The sequence below is a fragment of the Mustela lutreola genome, chromosome 2 (genome assembly GCF_030435805.1).
Source record: "Mustela lutreola isolate mMusLut2 chromosome 2, mMusLut2.pri, whole genome shotgun sequence".
NCBI classification, from domain to species: domain Eukaryota; kingdom Metazoa; phylum Chordata; class Mammalia; order Carnivora; family Mustelidae; genus Mustela; species Mustela lutreola.
This window is the reverse complement of record NC_081291.1, coordinates 6,991,844-7,018,179: the sequence shown is the minus strand read 5'-3', so window position 1 is coordinate 7,018,179 and position 26,336 is coordinate 6,991,844. Positions and strand designations below refer to the sequence as shown.

Genomic DNA, 26,336 nt, shown 5'->3' with positions numbered 1-26,336 from the left:
TGCTGTTTTCCAGAGTGGTTGCACCAGCTTGCATTCCCACCAACAGTGCAGGAGGGTTCCTCTTTCTCCACACTTGATCAATTTTTTAACAGCACCCCAGGCCAATCTAATGTGCATCCAAGGTGGAGGAGTCTTGAATTTTGTCAGAACTTTCATCCAACAATAACTTGCATGTGTTTGTTCTTCATGGTCAAACCCCGAACATCTCAAAGCGATCAGAAGTCAGAAAGGAGGAGATATGAAAGAGTTTTCTATAACAATAGCCAATGTGGTTATTCCCCTCATATTCTTGATAATATTTTTTTACTTATCTTTACTGGCCACACTCTACAACTGGTTCATTGGGCTGGATAATTAAGCTATTATTTTCTGTTCCAAACTTACCCTTCTATACTTTAAGTAGTGATGCTGTGGTAGGGGCTGGGAATCTTTAAACCACTGCTCTGATTTTCCAACTGGCTTCTCCTTACATTCTTCTGATAATGGTAATAAAGATCACATGTGCTAATGCCCAATCTTTTCTTGATTGAACTCTGACTGACATATCATAATATAGGGAATAAATCTACATTGTGAGTGAGATGCAATGGGGAGATTGCAGAGTGAGCTCAGGATAAAAAGATGACTGTAGGGGCACCTGGGTGGCTCATAGGGTTAAGCCTCTGCCTTTGGCTCTGGTCATGGTCTCAGGGTCCTGGGATCACGTCCAATGTCAGGCTCTCTGCTCAGCAGGGAGCCTGCTTCTCTCTCTCTCTGCCTGCCTCTCTGCCTCTTTGTGATATCTCTCTCTGTGACAAATAAATAAATAAAATCTTAAAAAAAAAAGGTGATTGTAATGATATCTCTTGGTCAAGGGTACACAGTTGTGGTTTCAAGTAGTGGTGATATTTCCAGTGACTGTGTGGTTTTAATTGTGCCTGTAGATTAAGTCACCTCTGTCATTATGGATAAATTTAACTCTGATCCTCATTTTCATTACTCAAGGATAGTGAAGGACCATGTCCTCAGCAAAGGAGAGATCTTTCCTTTCACTAGGATTCCACTTTGTCACCATGCTTTCTTCTCTCATGATCAGTCATCTTTGGGTCCTTCCATCTTCTGCTACACAACCAGGAACCCATGTGCATACCAGTCTTTCCTTCACAGAAGCTGCACATAGTTTCTGAGGTAGCAATCTGGGCTTTTTGAAATGCTGTCTAATAACTGGTTTAATTTTCTCTGTCTTTACATTAAGCAAATAGGCTGCCAACCTCACTGACAATGAACTTAGTATTGTATGGGATCTTCCTGCTATCAAGTGGATTCAGTTTAATACTATTTTCCTCCTGTTCAAGAATTCTAAAACATCTCAATACTCACACCTCCTTCTCCAATCCACTATACTCCTGTCATTTGGTCATTTGGGATCTCTAAAATATTCCTCTGCCATCTATGCACACATGCATAAGCACAGTTTCTTACACTCCCAATTTAATGGGGTAAATATGGAAGTTTTCTTCACATCAGTTAATGAGAAATCAAACTCTGAGTTTGTCTTCCAGTCAAGCCTCAAGATCATCCACATTTTGGATGTAGAGATCTCTGCGAACCCTGAAGTATTTAAGCAAGTGATCAAGTCAAGAGATAAGTATGTAAAAATAAATAATTGTCTAATATAATAATACACATCACTGAATAGAAAAATTAAAACCTGAGCTGTCTCTCAAAACCGCAAAACATACATCTCCAATGCATAAATTCCAAACCCCAAACCAGGAGTATAGAAAGAAAAACAGAAAGTTCTCCTTAGAGACATAAATTTTAACTGAGAAAAGAGAAACTCAGTAATATTCCTGGTATAGAAGATAAAATTCTCTCTAAATTACATGATTAAGTCAGTGGCTGTACAGATATAAAAGTCATAGGTTGTTCTCTGTAGTTGAAAAAAATGCACCTGAATTTTACAATGAGATAAGTAACTTGGAAGTCAGAAATGATGAATAGAAGTCAGCTTCTTTCTGAGAAGAGGATGTGGTCTAGATACTACTGCCAACCCAGTACATTCGTTTTTCTCCATCAATTAATAATAGCAAGTCCTTAGAGAACATGGACCAATCTGGCTAATTATGTGCCAAGCGCTTTGAGCCCTCAACTGTAAACAATCAGCCTGTGCTTTCCAGCCTTTTAGTTGTCAGTGCCAGGTAAGTGGGCTCCATACATGTGTTTCCTCCTCCCAGCTGTCTGCTTGAGGACACCCATACCGGCATCTGTTTTCCTGCCCCTCCTGGAAGCAAAGCCTCAGTCCTCACTCAGCTAAAGACAGGGGAGAGGCAGCAAGCTCTGCAATCCTCCATCCTCCTCCAGAAGAGACACAGTACAGACCAGTGAGTAGGAAGTAGAGTGGGAGTGACTGAATGCAGCAGCCACAGGGAGAGCATTGTTCCCTCCTTATCAGACCACTAGGACAGTTGAGACAGCCAGACAGGAGGGGACCAAAGCAAAGATTCAACGCCAAGCCCTATGAAGACCTAGTGTTGTTGGTTCTGGCAGGGACCCTAGCACTCTTATTTAGATTTATGTTTTAGTCTCTTGCTAGTTCTATTTCTCCTGGCATCATCCCATCAGAACAGGAAAGAGGTCCTTTTTAACTGTTCCCTAAGTCCTCCAAATGGTCATGAAGGCGATGATTATGGTGATGAAGGAAATGATATTAGTAAACACAATGTTGCAAACCATTAGCTTGGGACTCCATGTGCCAGACACTGAGATGAATTTTGTACATAGTTTGCAAACTTTTATCTGCATGGCCATCCCCGGAGAGACAGCAACATGTATTATCATCATTTCAGAATTAAGGATAGGAGCACATATTTTTTTTTTCACTTCCTGATTCCTCGAGTACAGATCCTTTACCTCTTTGGTTAGGTTTATTCCCAGGTATCTTATGGTTCTTGGTGCTAAAGTAAATGGAATCAATTCTCTAATTTCCTTTTCTGTATTTTCATTATTAGTGTATAAGAAAGCCACTGATTTCTGTACATTGACTTTGTATCCTGCCACGTTGCTGAATTGTTGTATGAGTTCTAGTAGTTTGGGGGTAGAGTCTTTTGGATTTTCCATATAAAGAATCATGTCATTAGCAAAGAGAGAGAGTTTGACTTCTTCATTGCCAATTTGGATAACTTTTATTTCTCTTTGTTGTCGGATTGCTTTTGCTAGGACTTCTTTTTTTTTTTTTTAAGATTTTATTTATTTATTTGACAGACAGAGATCACAAGTAGGCAGAGGGAGAGGAAGGGAAACAGGCTCTCCGCTGAGCAGAGAGCCCGATGTGGGGCTCGATCCCAGGACCCTGGGATCATGACCTGAGCTGAAGGCAGAGGCTTAACCCACTGAGCCACCCAGGCGCCCTTTTGCTAAGACTTCTAATACTATGTTGAATAAGAGTGGTGAAAGTGGGCAACCTTGTTTTGTTCCTGATCTCAATGGGAAGGCTGCAAGCTTTTTCCCATTGAGGGTGATATTTGCTGTGGGTCTTTCATAGATAGATTTGATGAGGTTCAGGAATGATCCCTCTATCCCTATACTTTGAAGCGTTTTAATCAGGAACGGATGCTGGATTTTGTCAAATGCTTTTTCTGCATCAATTGAGAGGACCGTCTGGTTCTTCTATCTTTTCTTATTAATTTGTTCTATCACATTGATTGATTTGCGAATGTTGAACCATCCTTATAGCCCAGAGATGAATCCCACCTGATCATGGTGGATAATCTTTTTAATGTGCTGTTGGATCTTGTTTGCTAGGATCTTGTTGAGAATCTTAGCATCCATATTCATCAGTGATATTGGTCTGAAATTCTCCTTTTTGGTAGGGTCTTTGCCTGGTTTGGGGTTCAGGGTAATGCTGGCTTCATAGAAAGAGTCTGGAAGTTTTCCTTCTGCTTCAATCTTTTGAAACAGCTTCAGGAGAATAGGTGTTATTTCTTCTTTGAAAGTTTGGTAGAATTCCCCAGGGAATCCATCAGGTCCTGGGCTCTTGTTTTTTGGGAGGTTTTTGATCACCGTTTCAATCTCGTTACGAGATATCGGTCTATTCAGGTTGTTGATTTCTTCCTGGTTCAATTTTGGGAGTTGATAGCTTTCCAGGAATGCATCCATTTCATCAAGGTTGCTAAGCTTATTGGCATATAACTGTTGATAATAACTTCTGATGATTGTTTCTACTTCCTTGGTGTTAGTTGTGATCTCTCCCTTTTCAATCAAATTTTTATGAATTTGGGCTTTCTCTCTTTTCTTTTGGATTAGTGTGGCCAGTGGCTTATTGATCTTATTGATTCTTTCAAAAAACCAACTTCTAGTTTTATTGATACATTCTACTGCATCTTTGGTTTCTACCTCCTTGATCTCAACTCTAATCTTGATGATTTCCTTTCTTTTTTTTTTTTTTTTAATTTTTTATTTTTTATAAACATATATTTTTATCCCCAGGGGTACAGGTCTGTGAATCACCAGGTTTACACACTTCATAGCACTCACCAAATCACATACCCTCCCCAATGTCCATAATTCCACCCCCTTCTCCCAAACCCCCTCCCCCCGGCAACCCTCAGTTTGTTTTGTGAGATTAAGAGTCACTTATGGTTTGTCTCCCTCCCAATCCCATCTTGTTTCATTTATTCTTCTTCTACCCACTTAAGCCTCCATGTTGCATCACCACTTCCTCATATCAGGGAGATCATATGATAGTTGTCTTTCTCTGCTTGACTTATTTCGCTAAGCATGATACGCTCTAGTTCCATCCATGTTGTTGCAAATGGCAAGATTTCATTTCTTTTGATGGCTGCATAGTATTCCATTGTGTATATATACCACATCTTCTTGATCCATTCATCTGTTGATGGACATCTAGGTTCTTTCCATAGTTTGGCTATTGTGGACATTGCTGCTATAAACATTCGGGTGCATGTGCCCCTTTGGATCACTACATTTGTATCTTTAGGGTAAATACCCAATAGTGCAATTGCTGGGTCATAGGGCAGTTCTATTTTCAACATTTTGAGGAACCTCCATGCTGTTTTCCAGAGTGGCTGCACCAGCTTGCATTCCCACCAACAGTGTAGGAGGGTTCCCCTTTCTCCGCATCCTCGCCAGCATCTGTCATTTCCTGACTTGTTGATTTTAGCCATTCTGACTGGTGTGAGGTGATATCTCATTGTGGTTTTGATTTGTATTTCCCTGATGCCGAGTGATATGGAGCACTTTTTCATGTGTCTGTTCGCCATCTGGATGTCTTCTTTGCAGAAATGTCTGTTCATGTCCTCTGCCCATTTCTTGATTGGATTATTTGTTCTTTGGGTGTTGAGTTTGCTAAGTTCTTTATAGATTCTGGACACTAGTCCTTTATCTGATATGTCGTTTGCAAATATCTTCTCCCATTCTGTCAGTTGTCTTTTGATTTTGTTAACTGTTTCCTTTGCTGTGCAAAAGCTTTTGATCTTGATGAAATCCCAATAGTTCATTTTTGCCCTTGCTTCCCTTGCCTTTTGCGTTGTTCCTAGGAAGATGTTGCTGCGGCAGAGGTCGAAGAGGTTGCTGCCCGTGTTCTCCTCAAGGATTTTGATGGATTCCTTTTGCACATTGAGGTCCTTCATCCATTTTGAGTCTATTTTTGTGTGTGGTGTAAGGAAATGGTCCAATTTCATTTTTCTGCATGTGGCTGTCCAATTTTCCCAGCACCATTTATTGAAGAGGCTGTCTTTTTTCCATTGGACATTCTTTCCTGCTTTGTCGAAGATTAGTTGACCATAGATTTGAGGGACTATTTCTGGGCTCTCTATTCTGTTCCATTGATCTATGTGTCTGTTTTTGTGCCAGTACCATGCTGTCTTGATGATGACAGCTTTGTAATAGAGCTCGAAGTCCGGAATTGTGATGCCACCAACGTTGGCTTTCTTTTTCAATATCCCTTTGGCTATTCGAGGTCTTTTCTGGTTCCATATAAATTTTAGCATTATTTGTTCCATTTCTTTGAAAAAGATGGATGGTACTTTGATAGGAATTGCATTAAATGTGTAGATTGCTTTAGGTAGCATAGACATTTTCACAATATTTATTCTTCCAATCCAGGAGCATGGAACATTTTTCCATTTCTTGGTGTCTTCCTCAATTTCTTTCCTGAGTACTTTATAGTTTTCTGAGTATAGATTCTGTGTCTCTTTGGTTAGGTTTATTCCTAGGTATCTTATGGTTTTGGATGCAATTGTAAATGGGATTGACTCCTTAATATCTCTTTCTTCTGTCTTGCTGTTGGTGTAGAGAAATGCAACTGATTTCTGTGCATTGATTTTATATCCTGACACTTTACTGAATTCCTGTATAAGTTCTAGCAGTTTTGGAGTGGAGTCTTTTGGGTTTTCCACATATAGTATCATATCATCTGCGAAGAGTGATAATTTGACTTCTTCTTTGCCGATTTGGATGCCTTTAATTTCCTTTTGTTGTCTGATTGCTGAGGCTAGGACCTCTAGTACGATGTTGAATAGCAGTGGTGATAATGGACATCCCTGCCGTGTTCCTGACCTTAGCGGAAAAGCTTTCAGTTTTTCTCCATTGAGAATGATATTTGCGGTGGGTTTTTCATAGATGGCTTTGATGATATTGAGGTATGTGCCCTCTATCCCTACACTTTGAAGAGTTTTGATCAGGAAGGGATGTTGTACTTTGTCAAATGCTTTTTCAGCATCTATTGAGAGTATCATATGGTTCTTGTTCTTTCTTTTATTGATGTGTTGTATCACATTGACTGATTTGCGGATGTTGAAGCAACCTTGCAGCCCTGGAATAAATCCCACTTGGTCGTGGTGAATAATCTTTTTAATGTACTGTTGAATCCTATTGGCTAGTATTTTGTTGAGTATTTTCGCATCTGTGTTCATCAAGGATATCGGTCTATAGCTCTCTTTTTTGGTGGGATCCTTGTCTGGTTTTGGGATCAAGGTGATGCTGGCCTCATAAAATGAGTTTGGAAGTTTTCCTTCCATTTCTATTTTTTGGAACAGTTTCAGGAGAATAGGAATTAGTTCTTCTTTAAATGTTTGGTAGAATTCCCCCGGAAAGCCGTCTGGCCCTGGGCTTTTGTTTGTTTGGAGATTTTTAATGACTGTTTCAATCTCCTTACTGGTTATGGGTCTGTTCAGGCTTTCTATTTCTTCCTGGTTCAGTTGTGGTAGTTTATATGTTTCTAGGAATGCATCCATTTCTTCCAGATTGTCAAATTTATTGCCGTAGAGTTGCTCATAGTATGTTCTTATAATAGTTTGTATTTCTTTGGTGTTAGTTGTGATCTCTCCTCTTTCATTCATGATTTTATTTATTTGGGTCCTTTCTCTTTTCTTTTTGATAAGTTGGGCCAGGGGTTTATCAATTTTATTAATTCTTTCAAAGAACCAGCTCCTAGTTTCGTTGATTTGTTCTATTGTTTTTTTGGTTTCTATTTCATTGATTTCTGCTCTGATCTTTATGATTTCTCTTCTCCTGCTGGGCTTAGGGTTTCTTTCTTGTTCTTTCTCCAGCTCCTTTAGGTGTAGGGTTAGGTTGTGTACCTGAGACCTTTCTTGTTTCTTGAGAAAGGCTTGTACCGCTATATATTTTCCTCTCAGGACTGCCTTTGTTGTGTCCCACAGATTTTGAACCGTTGTATTTTCATTATCATTTGTTTCCATGATTTTTTTCAATTCTTCTTTAATTTCCTGGTTGACCCATTCATTCTTTAGAAGGATACTGTTTAGTCTCCATGTATTTGGGTTCTTTCCAAACTTCCTTTTGTGGTTGAGTTCTAGCTTTAGAGCATTGTGGTCTGAAAATATGCAGGGAATGATCCCAATCTTTTGATACCGGTTGAGTCCTGATTTAGGACCGAGGATGTGATCTATTCTGGAGAATGTTCCATGTGCACTAGAGAAGAATGTGTATTCTGTTGCTTTGGGATGAAATATTCTGAATATATCTGTGATGTCCATCTGGTCCAGTGTGTCGTTTAAGGCCTTTATTTCCTTGCTGATCTTTTGCTTGGATGACCTGTCCATTTCAGTGAGGGGAGTGTTAAAGTCCCCTACTATTATTGTATTATTGTTGATGTGTTTCTTTGATTTTGTTATTAATTGGTTTATATATTTGGCTGCTCCCACGTTGGGGGCATAGATATTTAAAATTGTTAGATCTTCTTGTTGGACAGACCCTTTGAGTATGATATAGTGTCCTTCCTCATCTCTTATTATAGTCTTTGGCTTAAAATCTAATTGATCTGATATAAGGATTGCCACTCCTGCTTTCTTCTGATGTCCATTAGCATGGTAAATTCTTTTCCACCCCCTCACTTTAAATCTGGAGGTGTCTTCGGGCTTAAAATGAGTTTCTTGGAGGCAACATATAGATGGGTTTTGTTTTTTTATCCATTCTGATACCCTGTGTCTTTTGACAGGGGCATTTAGCCCATTCACATTCAGGGTAACTATTGAGAGATATGAATTTAGTGCCATTGTATTGCCTGTAAGGTGACTGTTACTGTATATGGTCTCTGTTCCTTTCTGATCTACCACTTGTAGGCTCTCTCTTTGCTTAGAGGACCCCTTTCAAGATTTCCTGTAGAGCTGGTTTGGTATTTGCAAATTCTTTCAGTTGTTGTTTGTCCTGGAAGCTTTTAATCTCTCCTTCTATTTTCAATGATAGCCTAGCTGGATATAGTATTCTTGGCTGCATGTTTTTCTCGTTTAGTGCTCTGAAAATATCATGCCAGCTCTTTCTGGCCTGCCAGGTCTCTGTGGATAAGTCAGCTGCCAATCTAATATTTTTACCATTGTATGTTACAAACTTCTTTTCCCGGGCTGCTTTCAGGATTTTCTCTTTGTCACTGAGACTTGTAAATTTTACTACTAGGTGACGGGGTGTGGGCCTATTCTTATTGATTTTGAGGGGCATTCTCTGAACCTCCTGAATTTTGATGCTCATTCCCTTTGCCATATTGGGGAAATTCTCCCCAATAATTCTTTCCAGTATACCTTCTGCTCCCCTCTCTCTTTCTTCTTCTTCTGGAATCCCAATTATTCTAATGTTGTTTCGTCTTATGGTGTCACTTATCTCTCGAATTCTCCCCTCGTGGTCCAGTAGCTGTTTGTCCCTCTTTTGCTCAGCTTCTTTATTTTCTGTCATTTGGTCTTCTATATCACTAATTCTTTCTTCTGCCTCATTTATCCTAGCAGTGAGAGCCTCCATTTTTGATTGCACCTCATTAATAGCTTTTTTGATTTCAACTTGGTTAGATTTTAGTTCTTTTATTTCTCCAGAAAGGGCTTTTATATCTCTCGAGAGGGTTTCTCTAATATCTTCCATGCCTTTTTCGAGCCCGGCTAGAACCTTGAGAATTGTCATTCTGAACTCTAGATCTGACATATTACCAATGTCTGTATTGATTAGGTCCCTAGCCTTCGGTACTGCCTCTTGTTCTTTTTTTTGTGTTGAATTTTTACGTCTTGTCATTTTGTCCAGATAAGAGTAAATGAAGGGGCAAGTAAAATACTAAAAGGGTGGCAACAACCCCAGGAAAATATGCTTTAACCAAATTAGAAGAGATCCAAAATCATGAGTGGAGAGAAAGGGGATAAAAAGAGGTTCAAAAAGGAAGAAAGAAAAAAAAAAAGAAAAAAGAAAAGAAAAGAATTTTTTAAAAAAGAAAACACCTAAGAAAAATGTAAAAAAGAAAAAATATATATATTAGATAAACTAGTAAAAAATCGTTAAAAAAGAAAAAGGTAACAGTTAAAAAAAAATTTTACCCGAAGGCGAGAATAAAAAAAAAAAAAAAAAAAAAAAAAGAAAAGAAAAAAAATCACAGGAAAAAAGCCATGAGTTCCGTGCTTGGCTTTCTCCTCCTCTGGAATTCTGCTGCTCTCCTTGGTATTGAAACCGTACTCCTTGGTAGGTGAACTTGGTCTTGGCTGGATTTCTTGTTGATCTTCTGGGGAGGGGACTGTTGTAGTGATTCTCAAGTGTCTTTGCCCCAGGCGGAATTACACCGCCCTTACCCGGGGCCGGGGTGAGTAATCTGCTCGGGTTTGCTTTCAGGAGCTTTTGTTCCCTGAGCGCTTTCCGTAGAGTTCCAGAGGACGGGAATACAAATGGCGGCCTCCTGGTCTCCGGCCCGGAGGAGCCGAGAGCCCAGGGCCCCACTCCTCAGTGCGCCCTCAGAGAACAGCGCCCAGTTACTCCCATCTGCCTGACCTCCGGCCGCGCTCCCTGCTCACCGAGCCTGCGACCGGTTCAAGGTAACCCCGAGCTGTGAGCTTACTGTCGGCTCTGTCTCTGTAGCCGGCTTTCCCGTTCCAATAGCCGCAAGCTCTGCGACACTCAGACACCCCCGATCCTTCTGTGACCCTGCGGGACCTGAGGCCACGCTGACCCTGCGTGGGCTTCGCCCCGGTTTAGCCTCTGGAGCGATGTCCCTCAGCAGAACAGACTTTTAAAAGTCCTGATTTTGTGCGCGGTTGCTCCGCCGCTTGCCGGGAGCCTGCCCCTCCCCCCGGGGTCTATCTTCCCGTCGCTTTGGATTCACTTCTCCGCCGGTCCTACCTTTCAGAAAGTGGTTGTTTTTCTGTTTCCAGAATTGCTGTTCTTCTTCTCTTCGATCTGCCGATGGATTTTCAGGTGTTTGCAATCTTTAGATAAGCTATCTAGCTGATCTCCGGCTAGCTGAAGCAATCTCAGCTTGCTACTTCTCCGCCATCTTCGATTTCCTTTCTTATGTGTGGTGTTGGTTTGATTTGTTGTTGATTCTCCAATTCTTTAAGGTGCAGAGAAAGCGGCTGTGTTCTGGATTTTTAAATTTTTTTGAGGGAGGCTTGGATGGCTATGCATTTCCCCTTTAGGACCGCCTTTGCTGTATCTCATAGGTTTTGGATCGAAGTGTCTTCATTGTCATTATTTTCCATGAATTGTTTCAGTTCTTCTTTGATCTCCTGGTTGATCCAAGCATTCTTAAGCAAGGTGGCCTTTAGCTTCCAGTGTTTGAGTTCCTTCTGAACTTTTCTGTGTGATTGAGCTCCAGTTTCAAAGCAGGGAATATGCAGGGAATAATCTCAGTCTTTTGGTATAGGTTGAGTCCTGATTTGTGACCCAGTATGTGGTCTAATCTGGAGAACGTTCGATGTGCACGTGAGAAGAATGAGTATTCTGTTGTTTTAGGGTGGAATGTTCTGTATATATCTATGAGGTCCATCTGGTCCAGTGTGTCATTCAATGATCTTGTTTCTTTATTGATTTTCTGCTTCAATCATCTGTCTATTTCTTAGAGAGGCATGTTAAGATCTCCAACGATTAGTGTATTCATATCAATATGACTCTTTATCTTGATTAACAGTTTTCTTATGTAATTGGCTGCTCCCATATTGGGGGAATAGATATTTACAATTGTTAGATCATCTTGGTGGATAATCCATTTATGGATTATGTAGTGGCCTTCTGTATCTCTCACTACAGTCTTTAGTTTAAAATCTAATTTTTCTGATATGAGAATCGCTACCCCAGCCTTCTTTTGAGGCCCACTGGCATGAAAACTGCCTCTCCATCCCTTCACTTTCAGTCTGGGTGTATCTTTAGGTTCAAAATGGGTCTCTTGTAGACAACATATGGATGGGTCCTGTCGCTTTATCCAATCTGCAACCCTGTGCCATTTTATGGGTGCATTTAGGCCATTCACATTGAGAGTGATTATTGATAGATACGTTTTTATTGACATCGAGTTACCTTTGAAGTCTTTCTTTCTGTAGATTGTCTCTATATTTCTGTTCAATGCTATTCTTAGGATTTTCCTCTTTTATAGAACCCCCCTGAATATTTCCTGCAGTGTCGGCTTGGTGGTTGCATAGTTTTTTAAGCCTTGCCGGTCTTGGAAACTCTTTATCTCTCCATCCATTTTGAATGTAAGTCTTGGATAAAGTATTCTTGGCTGCATGTTCTTCTCATTTAGTGCCCTGAATATATCTTGCCAGCCTTTTCTGGCTTGCTAGGTCTCATGTTATTCTGATGGGCTTTCCTCTGTAAGTAAGGAGCCTCTTTGCCCTAGCGGCTTTCAAGAGATTATACCTACAATTATGATTCCTCAATTTGACTATCAGGTGACCTGATGTTTTTTTGGAATGTATAATCTTGGGTGGAGACCGTTCAGTCTCTAGTACATGAACGCTGGTTCCATTCGTGAGATTGGGAAAATTTTCATGAAGGATTTGTTCCACTATATCTTCTAGACTTCTTTCTTTTCTCCTCCCCTTCAGGGATTCCAATAATTCTGATGTTGGAATGTTTCATGGCATCATTTATTTCCCTGATCCTGTTTTCGTGGTTTCTAAGCTGTTTGTTCCAGGCTTCCTCCTGATCCTTTCTCTCTATCTGTTTGTCCTCCAGATCACTAATTCTATCTTCTGTCTCTGTTACCCTAGCTTTGAGAGAGGTTAGATTAGATTGGAACTCATTGAGAGCATTGTGAACCTCCTCCCTGGTAGGTTTAAGCTCCACCCTAACATTGTGAACATCCTGTCTGGTCGCTTTCAGCTCAGCCCTAATCAATTCTGTTTGGTCATCCATGGCTTTCTCCAGCCTAGCTATTGCCTGAATTCTCTTTCCGACATATTGTCTTTGTTGATATGTTAGCTCTGTTGCAGAAGGTCCATCCTCTGTATTTTTCTTCTGTTGGGCATTCCTCCTCCTAGTCATTTTGGTGGGAGATGGCTGAACAGATGTAGCTGGATGTATCTACTGTGGTGCAGTCAAGGTGAACCCTGGAACACTTCTGAGCAATCAGGATTCCCCACCCAAACGAGAGACAAAAGAAAAGAAAAAGAAAAAGAAGAAAAAAAAAGAGATAGAGAGAGAGAGACAGTAAAGAAAGGGAAAAGGAAAGAGAAGGTTCAGCCCAAATGGGCCCCAAGGTAAGATTTATGAAGTAGACAAAAACAGACAAACAAAAAGACTGATACAAGTATATGACAAGAGACAAACAAATGTATGCAAATAAAGGAAGAACCTCGTCAAAAAGAACCCCAAGTGTAAGATTTATATACTATCAGGACAAACACAAAAACACAGAAACACTTGTGGAAGAAAAAGATGGGAGAGTGGTTATAAATTCTCAGTGTGTGTGAGGAAGGTTGTTTTGATTATTCCTGGATGTATCTTGATATCTTTGTTAAAGGACTCAACTTTCCTAAGATAAAGGGGGGTTAAAAATTAGTTTACCTATAGGGGTAGTATTGATTGGGGGAAGGAGATTACTTTGAAGTTTAATTCTATATGAATATTAGAAGATAAAAATAAAAAGGAATAAACTAAACTAAAATTTAAATAAAAAGAAGGAATTCAAAAAATAGAAATGCAAAAGAAAAACATAGGTGTTGTATCAAAAAGTTCAGGTTAGAAGGTTATTATGGAATTTGATGTACTGGACAGCTCGCTGTGATGGTTATTAGGTTAAAAAAATACCTACAAAAAAATGAACCAGAATAGTGGGAATGAATGAAAAATAAAAGTTTTCCTATGAAGTAGTGGTTGTTCTCTTGTAGTCCTTTTTTTCCCCTCTCTCTCTTTTTTTTTCTTTTCTTTTATTTTTTTATTTTTTCAGGCTTTAGTTCTCTGGCGGTTTTTATGTTTGTTCACTTTTTTTCCCCTCATTTTGACCACTTTTGATGGTTTTTTTAGTTTTAGAGGAAAACAAACCGCACCTTGATCTCCCTCTCAGAGAGAAGCCTCAGTCTGGCTGCAGAGCAGGTTCCAAGTCGGGTCCCTGGGAATGCAGGATCTTTCGCTTCTACCCCAAAAGCCAAGGCAGTGGCGGCTGTCTGGGAGCTCCAGACCACCAGAGAGGTTCCAAGCAGCAATAGCACACTGAGATTTTCCCGCTGGCCCGGGCAGGGAGTGCCTGGTCTTTCTGGGTCTAAGAATGCCCGGCTTGCGCGCACCAATTTCAGGGGAGGCTGAAGTTCGTTTGCGGGTCTCAGGCTCTGAAAACGAGGCGCAGGTCTGAGAGCACCAGGCTGGGCCTTCGCGAACCTCTCTGCCCACTGGCGTCTTCTCCCCCTGTAGCGATCCAAACGTGTATAATTCTGATCTCAGGCTGATTTCATGGGTGATTGGAGTCCTTTGGTAGGTAATTAGCTCATTTTGGGGTACAAGTTGAAAAGTAACCTCCTCCTACTTCCCCGCCATCTTGTCCGCCCCCCTTATTTTGTCTTTTAAATACCCAGGAGTGCAGTTACTGGATCATAGAATAGTTCTTTTTTAAAAATTTTTTAAAAGTTTTATTTATTTTTTAAATTTCTTTTCAGCATTCCAGAATTCATTGTTTATGCACCATACCCTGTGCTCCATGCAATACATGCCCTCCATAATACCCACCACCAGGCTTACCCAATTATTAAAACTTATAAACACTAACACAGACTTAAATGGCACCATTTGAAATATAGAGAAATGTAATCAGATGCAAAGATGCTGTATTAAAGCATAACTGCATAAAATTAACCATAGTTCGTACTGTACTACTGTAAAAATTTGGCTGCCACATCCTGTTGCTATTGCAGTGAGCTCAAGTATTGCGAGTATCTGCTTAAAATGTCCTGTGACACTAATCATCTCCATGTGAGCAGTTCATCTCTCCAGAAAATTGCATATCCCAGTAAAAAGTGACCTCTTTGCAGTTCTCCCCTCTTTTTCATTGTGTTTACTGCAATATCATAAACTTTGAATAACATCATGGGACCCATCTCAAGAAGCAGAGAGAAGTCATGACATTACAAGAAAATGTTGAATTGCTTGATATGTACCATAGATTGAGGTCTGTACCTGAAGTTGCCCACCATTTCAAAATAAATGAATCTAAAGTAAGGACCACTGTAAAAATTAAAAAAAAATAAAGGAAAGGGACATTTGTCAAGCTGTCACTAAAGCTATACCAACAGATAAAGGCAGTCCTGATCATAAGCCTAACTAAACAGTAGAGTTCATCTATCCCTTCCTGCCTCAAATTCCAGCATTTGCTTCTCTTCCATACTAATAAATGTCCTTTGTGACCCTCCCCGCACCCCCAGAATAAGGCACTTTTCATCTGCACTAAAATCTATTTAGGCAGACATCTTTTTCTTTTTCTTTTTTCTTTTTTTTTAAAGATTTTATTTATTTATTTGACAGAGAGAGATCACAAGTAGGCAGAGAGGCAGGCAGAGAGAGAGAGAGGAGGAAGCAGGCTCCCTGCTGAGCAGAGAGCCCGATGCGGGACTCGATCCCAGGACCCTGAGATCATGACCCGAGCTGAAGGCAGCGGCTTAACCCACTGAGCCACCCAGGCACCCAAGGCAGACATCTTTTTCTTAATGGTGTTTGGGAACTCATCTGTTTTTTTTTTTTATTTATTTTTCATTTTCAGCAGAACAGTATTCATTATTTTTGCACCACATCCAGCGCTCCATGCAATCTGTGCCCTCTATAATACCCACCATCCAGTACCCCGACCTCCAACCCCCCACCCCTTCAAAACCCTCAAATTGTTTTTCAGAGTCCATAGTCTCTCATGGCTCACCTCCCCTTCCAATTTCCCCCAACTCCCTTCTCTCTATCTCCCCATGTTCTCCATGCTATTTGTTATCCTCCACAAATAAGGGAAACCATATGATAATTGACTCTCTGCTTGACTTATTTCACTCAGCATAATCTCTTCCAGTCCCGTCCATGTTGCTACAAAAGTTGGGTATTCGTTCTTTCTGATGGAGGCATAATACTCCATAGTGTGTATGGACCGCATCTTCCTTATCCATTCGTCTGTTGAAGGGCATCTTGGTTCTTTCCACAGTTTGGCGACCGTGGCCATTGCTGCTATAAACATTGGGGTACAGATGGCCCTCCTTTTCACTACATCTGTATCTTTGGGGTAAATACCCAGTAGTGCAATGGCAGGGTCATAGGGAAGTTCTATTTTTAATTTCTTGAGGAATCTCCACACTCTTCTCCAAAGAAGCTGTACCAACTTGCATTCCCACCAACAGTGGAAGAGGGTTTCCATTTCTCCACATCCTCTCCAACACATGTTGCTTCCTGTCATGCTAATTTGGGCCATTCTAACTGGTGTAAGGTGATATCTCAGTGTGGTTTTAATTTGAGTCTCCCCCATGGCTAGTGATGATGAATATTTTTTCATGTGTCTGATAGCCATTTTTATGTCTTCATTGGAGAAGTGTCTGTCCATATCTTCTGCCCATTTTTTGATATGATTGTATGTTTTGTGTATGTTGAATTTGAGGAGTTCACTATAGATCCTGGATATCAACCTTTTGTCTGTACTGTCATTTGCAAATATCTTCTCCCATTCCGTGGGTTGCCTCTTTGTTTTCATGACTGTTTTCTTTGCTGTGAGAAGCTTTTGATTTTGATGAAGTACCAAAAGTTCATCTTCACTTTTGTTTCCTTTGCCTTTGGAGACATATCTTGAAAGAAGTTGCTGTGGCTGATATCGGAGAGATTACTGCCTATGTTCTCCTCTAGGATTCTGATGGGTTCCTGTCTCACATTGAGGTATTTTATCCATTTTGAGTTTATCTTTGTGTACGGTGTAAGAGAATGGTCGAGTTTTATTCTTCTACATATAGCTGCCCAGTTTTCCTAGCACCATTTATTGAAGAGACTGTCTTTTTTCCACTGTACATTTTGTTTTGTTGAAGATTATTTGCCCATAGAGTTGAGGGTCCATATCTGGGCTCTCTACTCTGTTCCACTGGTGTATGTGTCTGTTTTTATGCCAGTACCATACTGTCTTGGTGATCACAGCTTTGTAGTAAAGCTTGAAATCATAACGCGATGCCCCCTGTTTTATTTTTGTTTTTCAACATTTCCTTAGCGATTTGGGGTCTCTTCTGACTCCATAAAAATTTTTGGATTATTTGCTCCAGCTCTTTGAAGAATACCAGTGGAATTTTGATCGGAATAGTATTAAAAGTATAGATTGCTCTAGGCAGTATAGACATTTTAACAATGTTTATTCTTCCGATCCAAGAGCATGGAATGGTCTTCCATCTTTTTGTGTCTTCTTCAATTTCTTTCATGAGTGTTCTGTAGTTCCTCGAGTACAGATCCTTTACCTCTTTGGTTAGGTTTATTCCCAGGTATCTTATGGTTCCTGGTGCTATTGTAAATGGAATCGATTCTCTAATTTCCCTTTCTGTATTTTCATTGTTAGTGTATAAGAAAGCCACTGATTTCTGCACATTGACTTTGTATCCTGCGATGTTGCTGAATTGTATGAGTTCTAGTATTTTGGGGGTGGAGTCTTTTGGGTCTTCCATATAAAGAATCATGTCATCTGAAAAGAGAGAGAGAGTTTGACTTCTTCATTACCAATTTGGATACCTTTTATTTCTCTTTGTTGTCTGATTGCTGTTGCTAGGACTTCTAATACTATGTTGAACAAGAGTGGTGAGAGTGGGCATATTTGTCGTGTTCCTGATCTCAACGGGAAGGCTGCAAGCTTTTTCCCATTGAGGACAATATTTGCTGTGGGTCTTTCATAGATAGATTTGATGAGGTTCAGGAATGTTCACTCTATCCTTATACTTTGAAGCGTTTTAATCAGGAACGGATGCTGGATTTTGTCAAATGCTTTTTCTGTATCAATTGAGAGGACCGTCTGGTTCTTCTCTCTTCTCTTATTAATTTGTTCTATCACACTGATTGATTTGCGAATGTTGAACCATCCTTGTAGCCCAGGGATGGATGAATCCCACCTGATCATGGTGGATAATCTTTTTAATGTGCTGTTGGATCCTGTTGGCTAGGATCTTGTTGAGAATCTTAGCATCCATATTCATCAGTGATATTGGTCTGAAATTCTCCTTTTTGGTAGGGTCTTTGCCTGGTTTGGGGTTCAGGGTAATGCTGGCTTCATAGAAAGAGTCTGGAAGTTTTCCTTCTGCTTCAATCTTTTGAAACAGCTTCAGGAGAATAGGTGTTATTTCTTCTTTGAAAGTTTGGTAGAATTCCCCAGGGAATCCATCAGGTCCTGGGCTCTTGTTTTTTTGGGAGGTTTTTGATCACCGCTTCAATCTCGTTACGAGATATCAGTCTATTCAGGTTGTCAATTTCTTCCTCGTTCAATTTTGGGAGTTTATAGTTTTCCAGAAATGCATACATTTCTTCTAGTTTGCTTAGCTTATTGGCATGTAACTGTTGATAATAACTTCTGATAGACTAAAGACTGTAGTCAGAGATACACGAAGGACACTACATCATTCTTAAAGGGACTATCCACCAAGATGATCTAACAATTGTAAATATCTATGCCCCCAATATGGGAGCAGCCAATTACTTAAGAAAACTTTTAATCAAGATAAAGAGTCATATTGATATGAATACACTAATTGTTGGAGATCTTAACACGCTTCTCTCAGAAATAGACAGATCACCAAAGCAGAAAATCAATAAAGAAACAAGAGCATTGAATGACACATTGTACCTGATGGACCTCATATATATATGCAGAACATTCCACCCTAAAACAACAGAATACTCATTCTTCTCAAGTGCACATGAAACTTTCTCCAGAGTAGACCACATACTGGCTCACAAATCAGGACTCAACCGATACCAAAAGACTGACATTATTCCCTAAACATTCTCAGATCACAATGTTGACACTGGAGCTCAATCACAAGGAAAAGTTCCAAAGGAACTCAAACACCTGGAAGCTAAAGGCCACCTTGCTTAAGAATGCTTGGATCAACCAGGAGATCAAGGAAGAACTGACACAATTCATGGAAACCAATGACAACGAAGACACTTTGGTCCAAAACCTATGGGATACAGCAAAGGCGGTCCTAAGGGGGAAATACATAGCCATCCAAGCCTCTCTCAAAAAAATTTGAAAAATCCAGAACACAGCATCTGTCTCTACACCTTAAAGAAGTGGAGAATCAATAACAAATCAAACCAACTCCACACATAAGAAGGGAAATAATCGAGATTTGAGCTGAGATCGATGAGGTAGAAACCAGAGATACAGTAGAACGTATCAATGAAACTAGAGCTGGTTTTTTGAAATAATCAGTAAGATCGATAAACCATTGGCAACACTAATCCAAAAGAAAAGAGAGAAAGCCCAAATACATAAAATTATGAATGAAAAGGGAGAGGTCACAACGAACACCAAGGAAGTAGAACTCATCTGTTTTTAGCTGGCAAACTCGCTTCTCCTGTTATCTTGATATTTTTTCTTAAGTTCAGCCTTGTTTTAAAATTATCTAACCATCCTTTACTTGTATTAAAATCCCCAGCTTTAGACTATTCACTTGCCTTTTCTTTGTCATATGACTTTGCTTTTCCTCAAATTATATTCAAGTCTATAGTTACACCTTTTCTATAACAACTTTGCACCCACAGCAAAGCTTCATTTTTAATATGAGGTAAAAAATTACATTGCAAAAAATGCAAGATTTTTACACCTGTTGGTATAGTTGTAGTGAGTAGTTCTATTTTTAACTTTCTGAGGAATCTCCATACTGTTTTCTAGAGTGGCTGCACCAGTTTGCATTCCCACCCACAGAACATGATGTTCCTTTTTCTCCATGAGTGTTCCTTTTTCTCCACATGCTCACCAACTCTTGTTTCTTGTATTGTTGATTTAAGCTATTCTGATAGGTAGGTAGTACTATCTTATGGCAGTTTTGATTTGCATTTCCCTGATGATGAGCAATGTTGGCCATCTATATGTCTTCTTTGGAAAATTATCTATTCATGTCTTCTGTTCATGTTTTTTTTTATTTATTTATTTGCCAGAGAGAGAGAGAGAGAGAGAGCGAGCAAGCACAAGCAGGCAGAGTGGCAGCAGAGGCAGAGGGAGAAACAGGCTCCCCGCCAAGCAAGGAGCCCGATGCGGGACTCAACCCCAGGATGCTGGGATCATGACCTCAGTCAAAGGCAGCCGCTCAACCAACTGAGCCACCCAGGCATCCCTTCTGTTCATGTTTTAATTGGATTATTTGTTTTTGGGGTGCTGGGTTTCATAAGTTTTTTGCATATTTTGGATACTAACCCTTTATCAGATATGGCATTTACAAATATCGTCTCCCATTCCATAGTTGCCTTTTAGTATTGTTGATTGCTTCCTTTGCTACACAGAAGCTTTTTAAGTTTTATCAGATCCTGGGGTAGACAGGGAATGAATTCAGGTTTGAATGCAGACAGCGAGACTGTTCACAGGCTACCCAGACAGTATTCTCTCCTGCCTAATCAAGTCTCACCTCTCTTTCCTGTTACTCCAGGCAAAGACCTCCGCTCCCTGTGCTGTTTGGCTGTTCCTGCTAGAAGACACCAGAGAGCAGTTAGTGTCGCCTGCTGCATCAACTATAGAAAAGATGACTGAGATGAAGGTAGAGATCATAAAGAGTCAGCTCATGACAATTCAGGGCAGCTCTCTTTCTTGCCTCAGCTATCAGATTTTGCTTCATATTCCACTTCCTCCCCCATTCCTATAATTTAGGCCCTCTTGATCTCTAAGGGAGATATGGGGTCAATATGTTAGAGTCCATTCTTAGTCAGGAGATAAAAAACTGTGCCATGATTATATTAACAATTTTGGAAAAGACCTCTGGACTTCTGCTTAAAGTCTCTGAAGTGCAGGGAAACAGAACAAACAAGTTAGTTCATGCACCTCAGAGACCCACCACTTAATTCTGAATCCTATCTGCTCTAACTTTCATCTGTATGACACTGAACTAGTTCTTTATGTCTTTGAGCAAGTTTCTAACTGTACTGAGCAAGAATTAAGATGAGCACTGACCATGTGACTAAATATGGTAGATGCATATAGTAAGGATAAGGTAAATTTTAGGTATTGTTGTGGTTGTTATTGTCATTATCAAGTCTAAGCACCATCTATCCAACTATAATATCCTGTGATCAGAAGTTTCAGTGTTCCCTAGATTCTGAGAGAACTCTTCTTTTTTTTTGTCCTTATGCAGGTAGATACTGAGTGTTTAGAGGGAAGCAACTGAATCACAGTCATTTCTGATTTCTCAGAGCTTATACTTTGCTTGGCACAGTGTAGGCTCCAAGAGCACCAGTGGTCTCTGTTAAATATTGAATGGACCCTTCTTTGGTTCTCAGAAACAGGGCAGAGGCAGTGTGGGTTCCATGCTTTGGGTGGTTTGCTTGCTTCCAATGATGTTTCATAGATCTAGATGAAAAATAAAACAATGCTTCTCTGTATCTATGGCACAGATTTTCTCAGAGACCTATCATTTCCACTTAATTATTATTAATAGACTCTTCATTTGAAAATTACTGGAGATTTCCATAAAGAAGATGAAAATTTAAAGAGAGAAAAAGAGAAAGGGAGGCAAAAAAAAAAAAAAAAAGAAAAAGATAAAGGGAGGCAAATCTTACTGCACTCAACTGAGACACATTTTACCATTTCCACCCTTCCTTCCTTCCTTCCTTTCTTTCTTTCTCTTTCTTTCTTTCTTTCTTTCTTTCTTTCTTTCTTTCTTTCTTTCTTTCTTTCTTCCTTTCTTTCATTTCTTTTTAAATTTTTTTTAGAAAGGGAGAGGAAGTGGGTGCCAGACTTGATCCCTCAAACCTGTGATCATAATATGAGACAAAATCAAGAGTTGGACACTTAACCAATGAGTCACCCAGGCACCCCAATTTCCATGCATTCTTGAGTGCATTTCCTGGGACATGACAGGCTTCTACTAGATATATAATAAAGTAAAAGTCATTAAACCTTTCTTAGGATTGGGTTTCACCAATGAACCCACCATTCCAATAACAATGTTATTCTGATTTACAAACCATGACTGAATATTTATTCGGTGCAAACTTCTTTTAGAGGCCATATGTATCTTTTTTTTTTTAATATTTTATTTATTTATTTGACAGAGAGAAATCACAAGTAGTCGGAGAGGCAGGCAGAGAGAGAGAGAGAGGAAAGCAGGCTCCCTGCTGAGCAGAGAGCCCGATGTGGGACTCGATCCCAGGACCCTGAGATCATGACCTGAGCTGAAGGCAGCGGCTTAACCCACTGAGCCACCCAGGCGCCCAAGGCCATATGTATCTTGATATGGTTAATGTTCTCCCCATTTCTCGAGGGAGGATAACAGCACAGAGAAGTTGGGATGTTGACATAAACTCCATGCTTAGTCTGATTCCCATCCTGGGGCTCTGTGCACTCCACCAGTGTCAAATGGTTGCTTTCTTTTCAAACATGCTTTAGTTCCAGATGAGCAAACAGAAACAGGACCAAGAATTCCTTCTCTTGGGATTCTGTGAGTTCACCTGTGATTAGGGAAATTGGATAAGTGATTTACTGGGGCCTTTACTACATGAATATTATAGATCATAAGATTTTCTATATATAGTAATGCAATTTGCAGCCTATTTTGGAAATCTGTGATATAAAAATATTATTCCTTATCCAAGATAGGTATTCTCCTCTGGATTTATCATAGAAAGACCATTGGAACAGAGACTTTGGGGACCTTTCTAATTCTATACCTTGATAATAAAAGCATGAAGTTGATTTTGTCTATACTTTTATTAGGAAAACAAATGTAGATAATGAATAGTAAAATCATACATATATTGATTTTTTAGAATGTCATCCTTTTCTATGCCTATATATTATTGAAATTCTCATTTGTGTAATGTGGAGGTGGGCACAGGAATTTTATTAGGAATATTCTTTTTTTAAATTTTTTATTTTTTATAAACATATATTTTTATCCCCAGGGGTACAGGTCTGTGAATCACCAGGTCTACACACTTCACAGCACTCACCAAAGGACATACCCTCCCCAACGTCCACAATCCCACTCCCTTCTCCCAAACCCCCTCCCCCCAGCAACCCTGTTTGTTTCGTGAGATTAAGAGTCACCCGTGTTTTGTCTCCCTCCCAATTCCATCCTGCTTCATTGACTCTTCTCCTACCCACTCAAGCCCCCATGTTGCATCACCACTTCCTCATATCAGGGAGATCATATGATAGTTGTCTTTCTCTGCTTCACTTATTTCGCTAAGCATGATGGAATATTCTAATAAGGGACACCTGTGTGGCTCAGTCAGCTAAGTGTCCAACTCTTGATTTTGGCTCAGGTCACGATCTCAGAGTCCTGAGATGGAGCCCCACATTGGACTCTGTGCTCAGTGTGAAGTCAGCTTAAAGTTCTCTCTCTCCCTCTACCTCTTCCTGCTTGTACTCTCTCTGTGTGTCTCTCCGAATAAATAAATGTTTTTTCAAAAAGGATAATAAGAAAATAAGAGATCATAAAGTTCGTCCTTCAGGTAATACTATGCCACTTTTGAAGTGCTTGAAATAGATGGATATACTTCACAGACACTTAAAACACATTCTTCTGATAAGTGAGAACTCAGGAAACAATATGTGTATCATTATAGTGTTAAGTAAGTTTTAAAGAAAACTGTTTATGGACGCATAAATCAATACTAATATTATGTAAACATTGAAAGGAAAATACATCTACCACATTCATGGCAGTGTTTGTCTTTGGGCAACTGACATGCAGGGGAATGGGATCATGCAGGGAAAGCAAGAAAACTCAGTTTTATTAAAATTTATTTTTTAGTTATTTTCAGCATAACCGTATTTATTATTTTTGCACCACACCCAGTGCTCCATGCAATCCATGCCCTCTATAATACCCACCACCTGGTACCCCGACCTCCCACCCCCCACCCTTTCAAAACCCTCAGATTGTCCTTCAATGGACGAATGAATAAGGAAGATATGATCCATATAAACTATGGAGTATTATGCCTCCATCAGAAAGGACGAATACCCAATTTTTGTAGCAACATGGATGGGACTGGAAGAGATTATGCTGAGTGAAATAAGTCAAGCAGAGAGAGTCAATTATCATATGGTTTCACTTATTTGTGGAGCATAACAAATAGTGTGGAGGACATGGGGAGATAGAGAGAAGAAGGGAGTTGGGGGAAATTGGAAAGTGAGTTGAACCATGAGAGACTATGGACTCTGAAAACTCAGTTTTTACTGGCAACAAATATGAGTTCTGAAGTCTAGTGTAACTAGGTATTACTATGTTTGTATATTTGTACGTTTCTCTAACATTCTTTGGCTCAGTGTCTTCATAGTGGATATATATAGAAAGAGGTAAATAGCTTAGACAGCAGTAAAGAAAGAGTTCTAAGAAGAGTTTACAGTTGAGAAATGTTGCTGAAGGTACTGGGATGTATGTTGGGAAGTGCGGATTGCTTGAATCAAAATAGGTGCATTTAGCTGGGTGTCTCTATACTTGTTTTGTTTATTCAATACTCTCTTCTTTTTTGAGAGGTGTCCCACCTGCCTTGAACCACAGAATCTAACAGCTGTCTCAGAGTTCCTTCTCCTGGGCCTCTCAGATGATCCAGAACTGGAGCCTATTCTCTTTGGGCTGTTTCTGTCCATGTACCTGGTCACCTTGCTTGGGAACCTGCTCATCATCCTGGCTGTCAGCTCTGACTCCCACCTCCACACGCCCATGTACTTCTTCCTCTCCAACCTGTCCTTGGCTGATATTGGTTTCAGCACCACGACAATCCCCAAGATGCTGGTGAACATTCAAACACACAGCAAGTCTATCACCTATGCAGGCTGCCTAACTCAGGTGTCCTTTTTTATACTGTTTGGGTGTTTGGACAACCTGCTCCTGGCTGTGATGGCCTATGATCGGTTTGTGGCCATTTGTCACCCCCTTAACTATTCAGTTATCATGAGCCCATGCTTCTGTAGCTTGTTGGTCCTGATGTCACTTTTTGGTAGCCTTTTGGAATCTCAGATTCATTTTTTGATGGTGTTCCAACTTACCTTCTGCACAAATGTGAAAATTCATCATTTCTTTTGTGATGCACTTCAACTCTTCCACCTTGCCTGCTCTGATACCTCCATCCACACCATACTAATGTATTTTATGAGTGCCATCTTTGGTGGTGTTCCCCTCTCAGGGATCCTTTGTTCTTATACACAAATTGTTTCCTCCATTCTGAGAATCCCATCCACAGGTGGGAAGTACAAAGCCTTTTCTACCTGTAGCTCCCACCTGTTGGTTGTTTGCTTGTTTTATGGAACAGCTCTTGGTGTGTACCTCAGTTCAGCTGTCTCACATTCTCCCAGGAAGGGTGCAGTAACCTCAGTAATGTATGCTTTGGTTGTTCCCATGCTGAATCCATTCATTTACAGCCTGCGGAACAGGGATGTCAAGAGAGCTTTGCAGAGGCTCCTCAACAGAACATTCTGTTTGACTTTTTTTTAGTTTGTTAATTATAAATAATTGCAAAACCAAACATGGAATTGGCAAGCTTCCTCTTTGGTCATATAATCTTGGTAGCTCATAGTTCCCATTCCTCCTGATTTGTGATATCTAAGTATTGCTTATCTTGGTACACCTTGGATGGAATTAAGGGAATATTCTGGGACTCTCTCTATGACAAAATCACTGCACAATTGAATCTTATTAACCTGTGGAAGCCTCTGTATTGTATCCAATTACCCAGGTATCCTATAGAAATTGAAACTGTCTTTTATAATATATTCTCTGGTATTTGTTATGCTCCATAAACAAGTGAAACCATATGATAATTGACTCTCTCTGCTTGACTTATTTCACTCAGCATAATCTCTTCCAGTCCTGTCCATGTTGATACAAAAGTTGGGTATTCATCCTTTCTGATGGAGGCATAATACTCCATAGTGTATATGGACCACATCTTCCTTATCCGTTCATCCGTTGAAGGCCATCTTGGTTCTTTCCACAGTTTGGTGACTGTGGCCATTGCTGCTATAAACATTGGGGTACAGATGGCCCTTCTTTTCATGACATCTGTATCTTTGGGGTAAATACCCAGTAGTGCAATGGCAGGGTCATAGGGAAGCTCTATTTTTAATTTCTTGAGGAATCTCCACACTCTTCTCCAAAGAGGCTGTACCAACAGTGTAAGAGGGTTCCCCTTTCTCCACATCCCCTCCAACACATGTTATTTCCTGTCTTGCTAATTTTGGCCATTCTAACTGGTGTAAGGTGATATCTCAATGTGGTTTTAATTTGAATCTCCCTGATGGCTAGTGATGATGAACATTTTTTCATGTGTCTGATAGCAATTCGTATGTGTTCACTGGAGAAGTGTCTGTTCATATCTTCTGCCCATTTTTTGAGGACAGGGGGAGTTAGAGAGGATAAAGGTGTTGGCGAAATTGGAAGGGGAAGTGAACCATGAGGGACTATGAACTCTGAAAAACAATCTGAGGGTTTTGAAGGGGT

At 40.1% G+C, this 26,336-nt stretch overlaps 1 protein-coding gene across 1 annotated transcript; it reads left to right on the top strand.

The window, feature by feature from the left end:
- The first annotated feature begins 1,484 nt into the window (after positions 1-1,484).
- Positions 1,485-25,331, top strand: LOC131823095 (olfactory receptor 7E178-like). Its single transcript, XM_059159075.1, has 2 exons — positions 1,485-1,627; positions 24,320-25,331. The coding sequence occupies exons 1-2, from the start codon at positions 1,485-1,487 to the stop codon at positions 25,329-25,331; spliced, it is 1,155 nt and encodes a 384-aa protein (XP_059015058.1).
- The last annotated feature ends 1,005 nt before the right edge of the window (positions 25,332-26,336 follow it).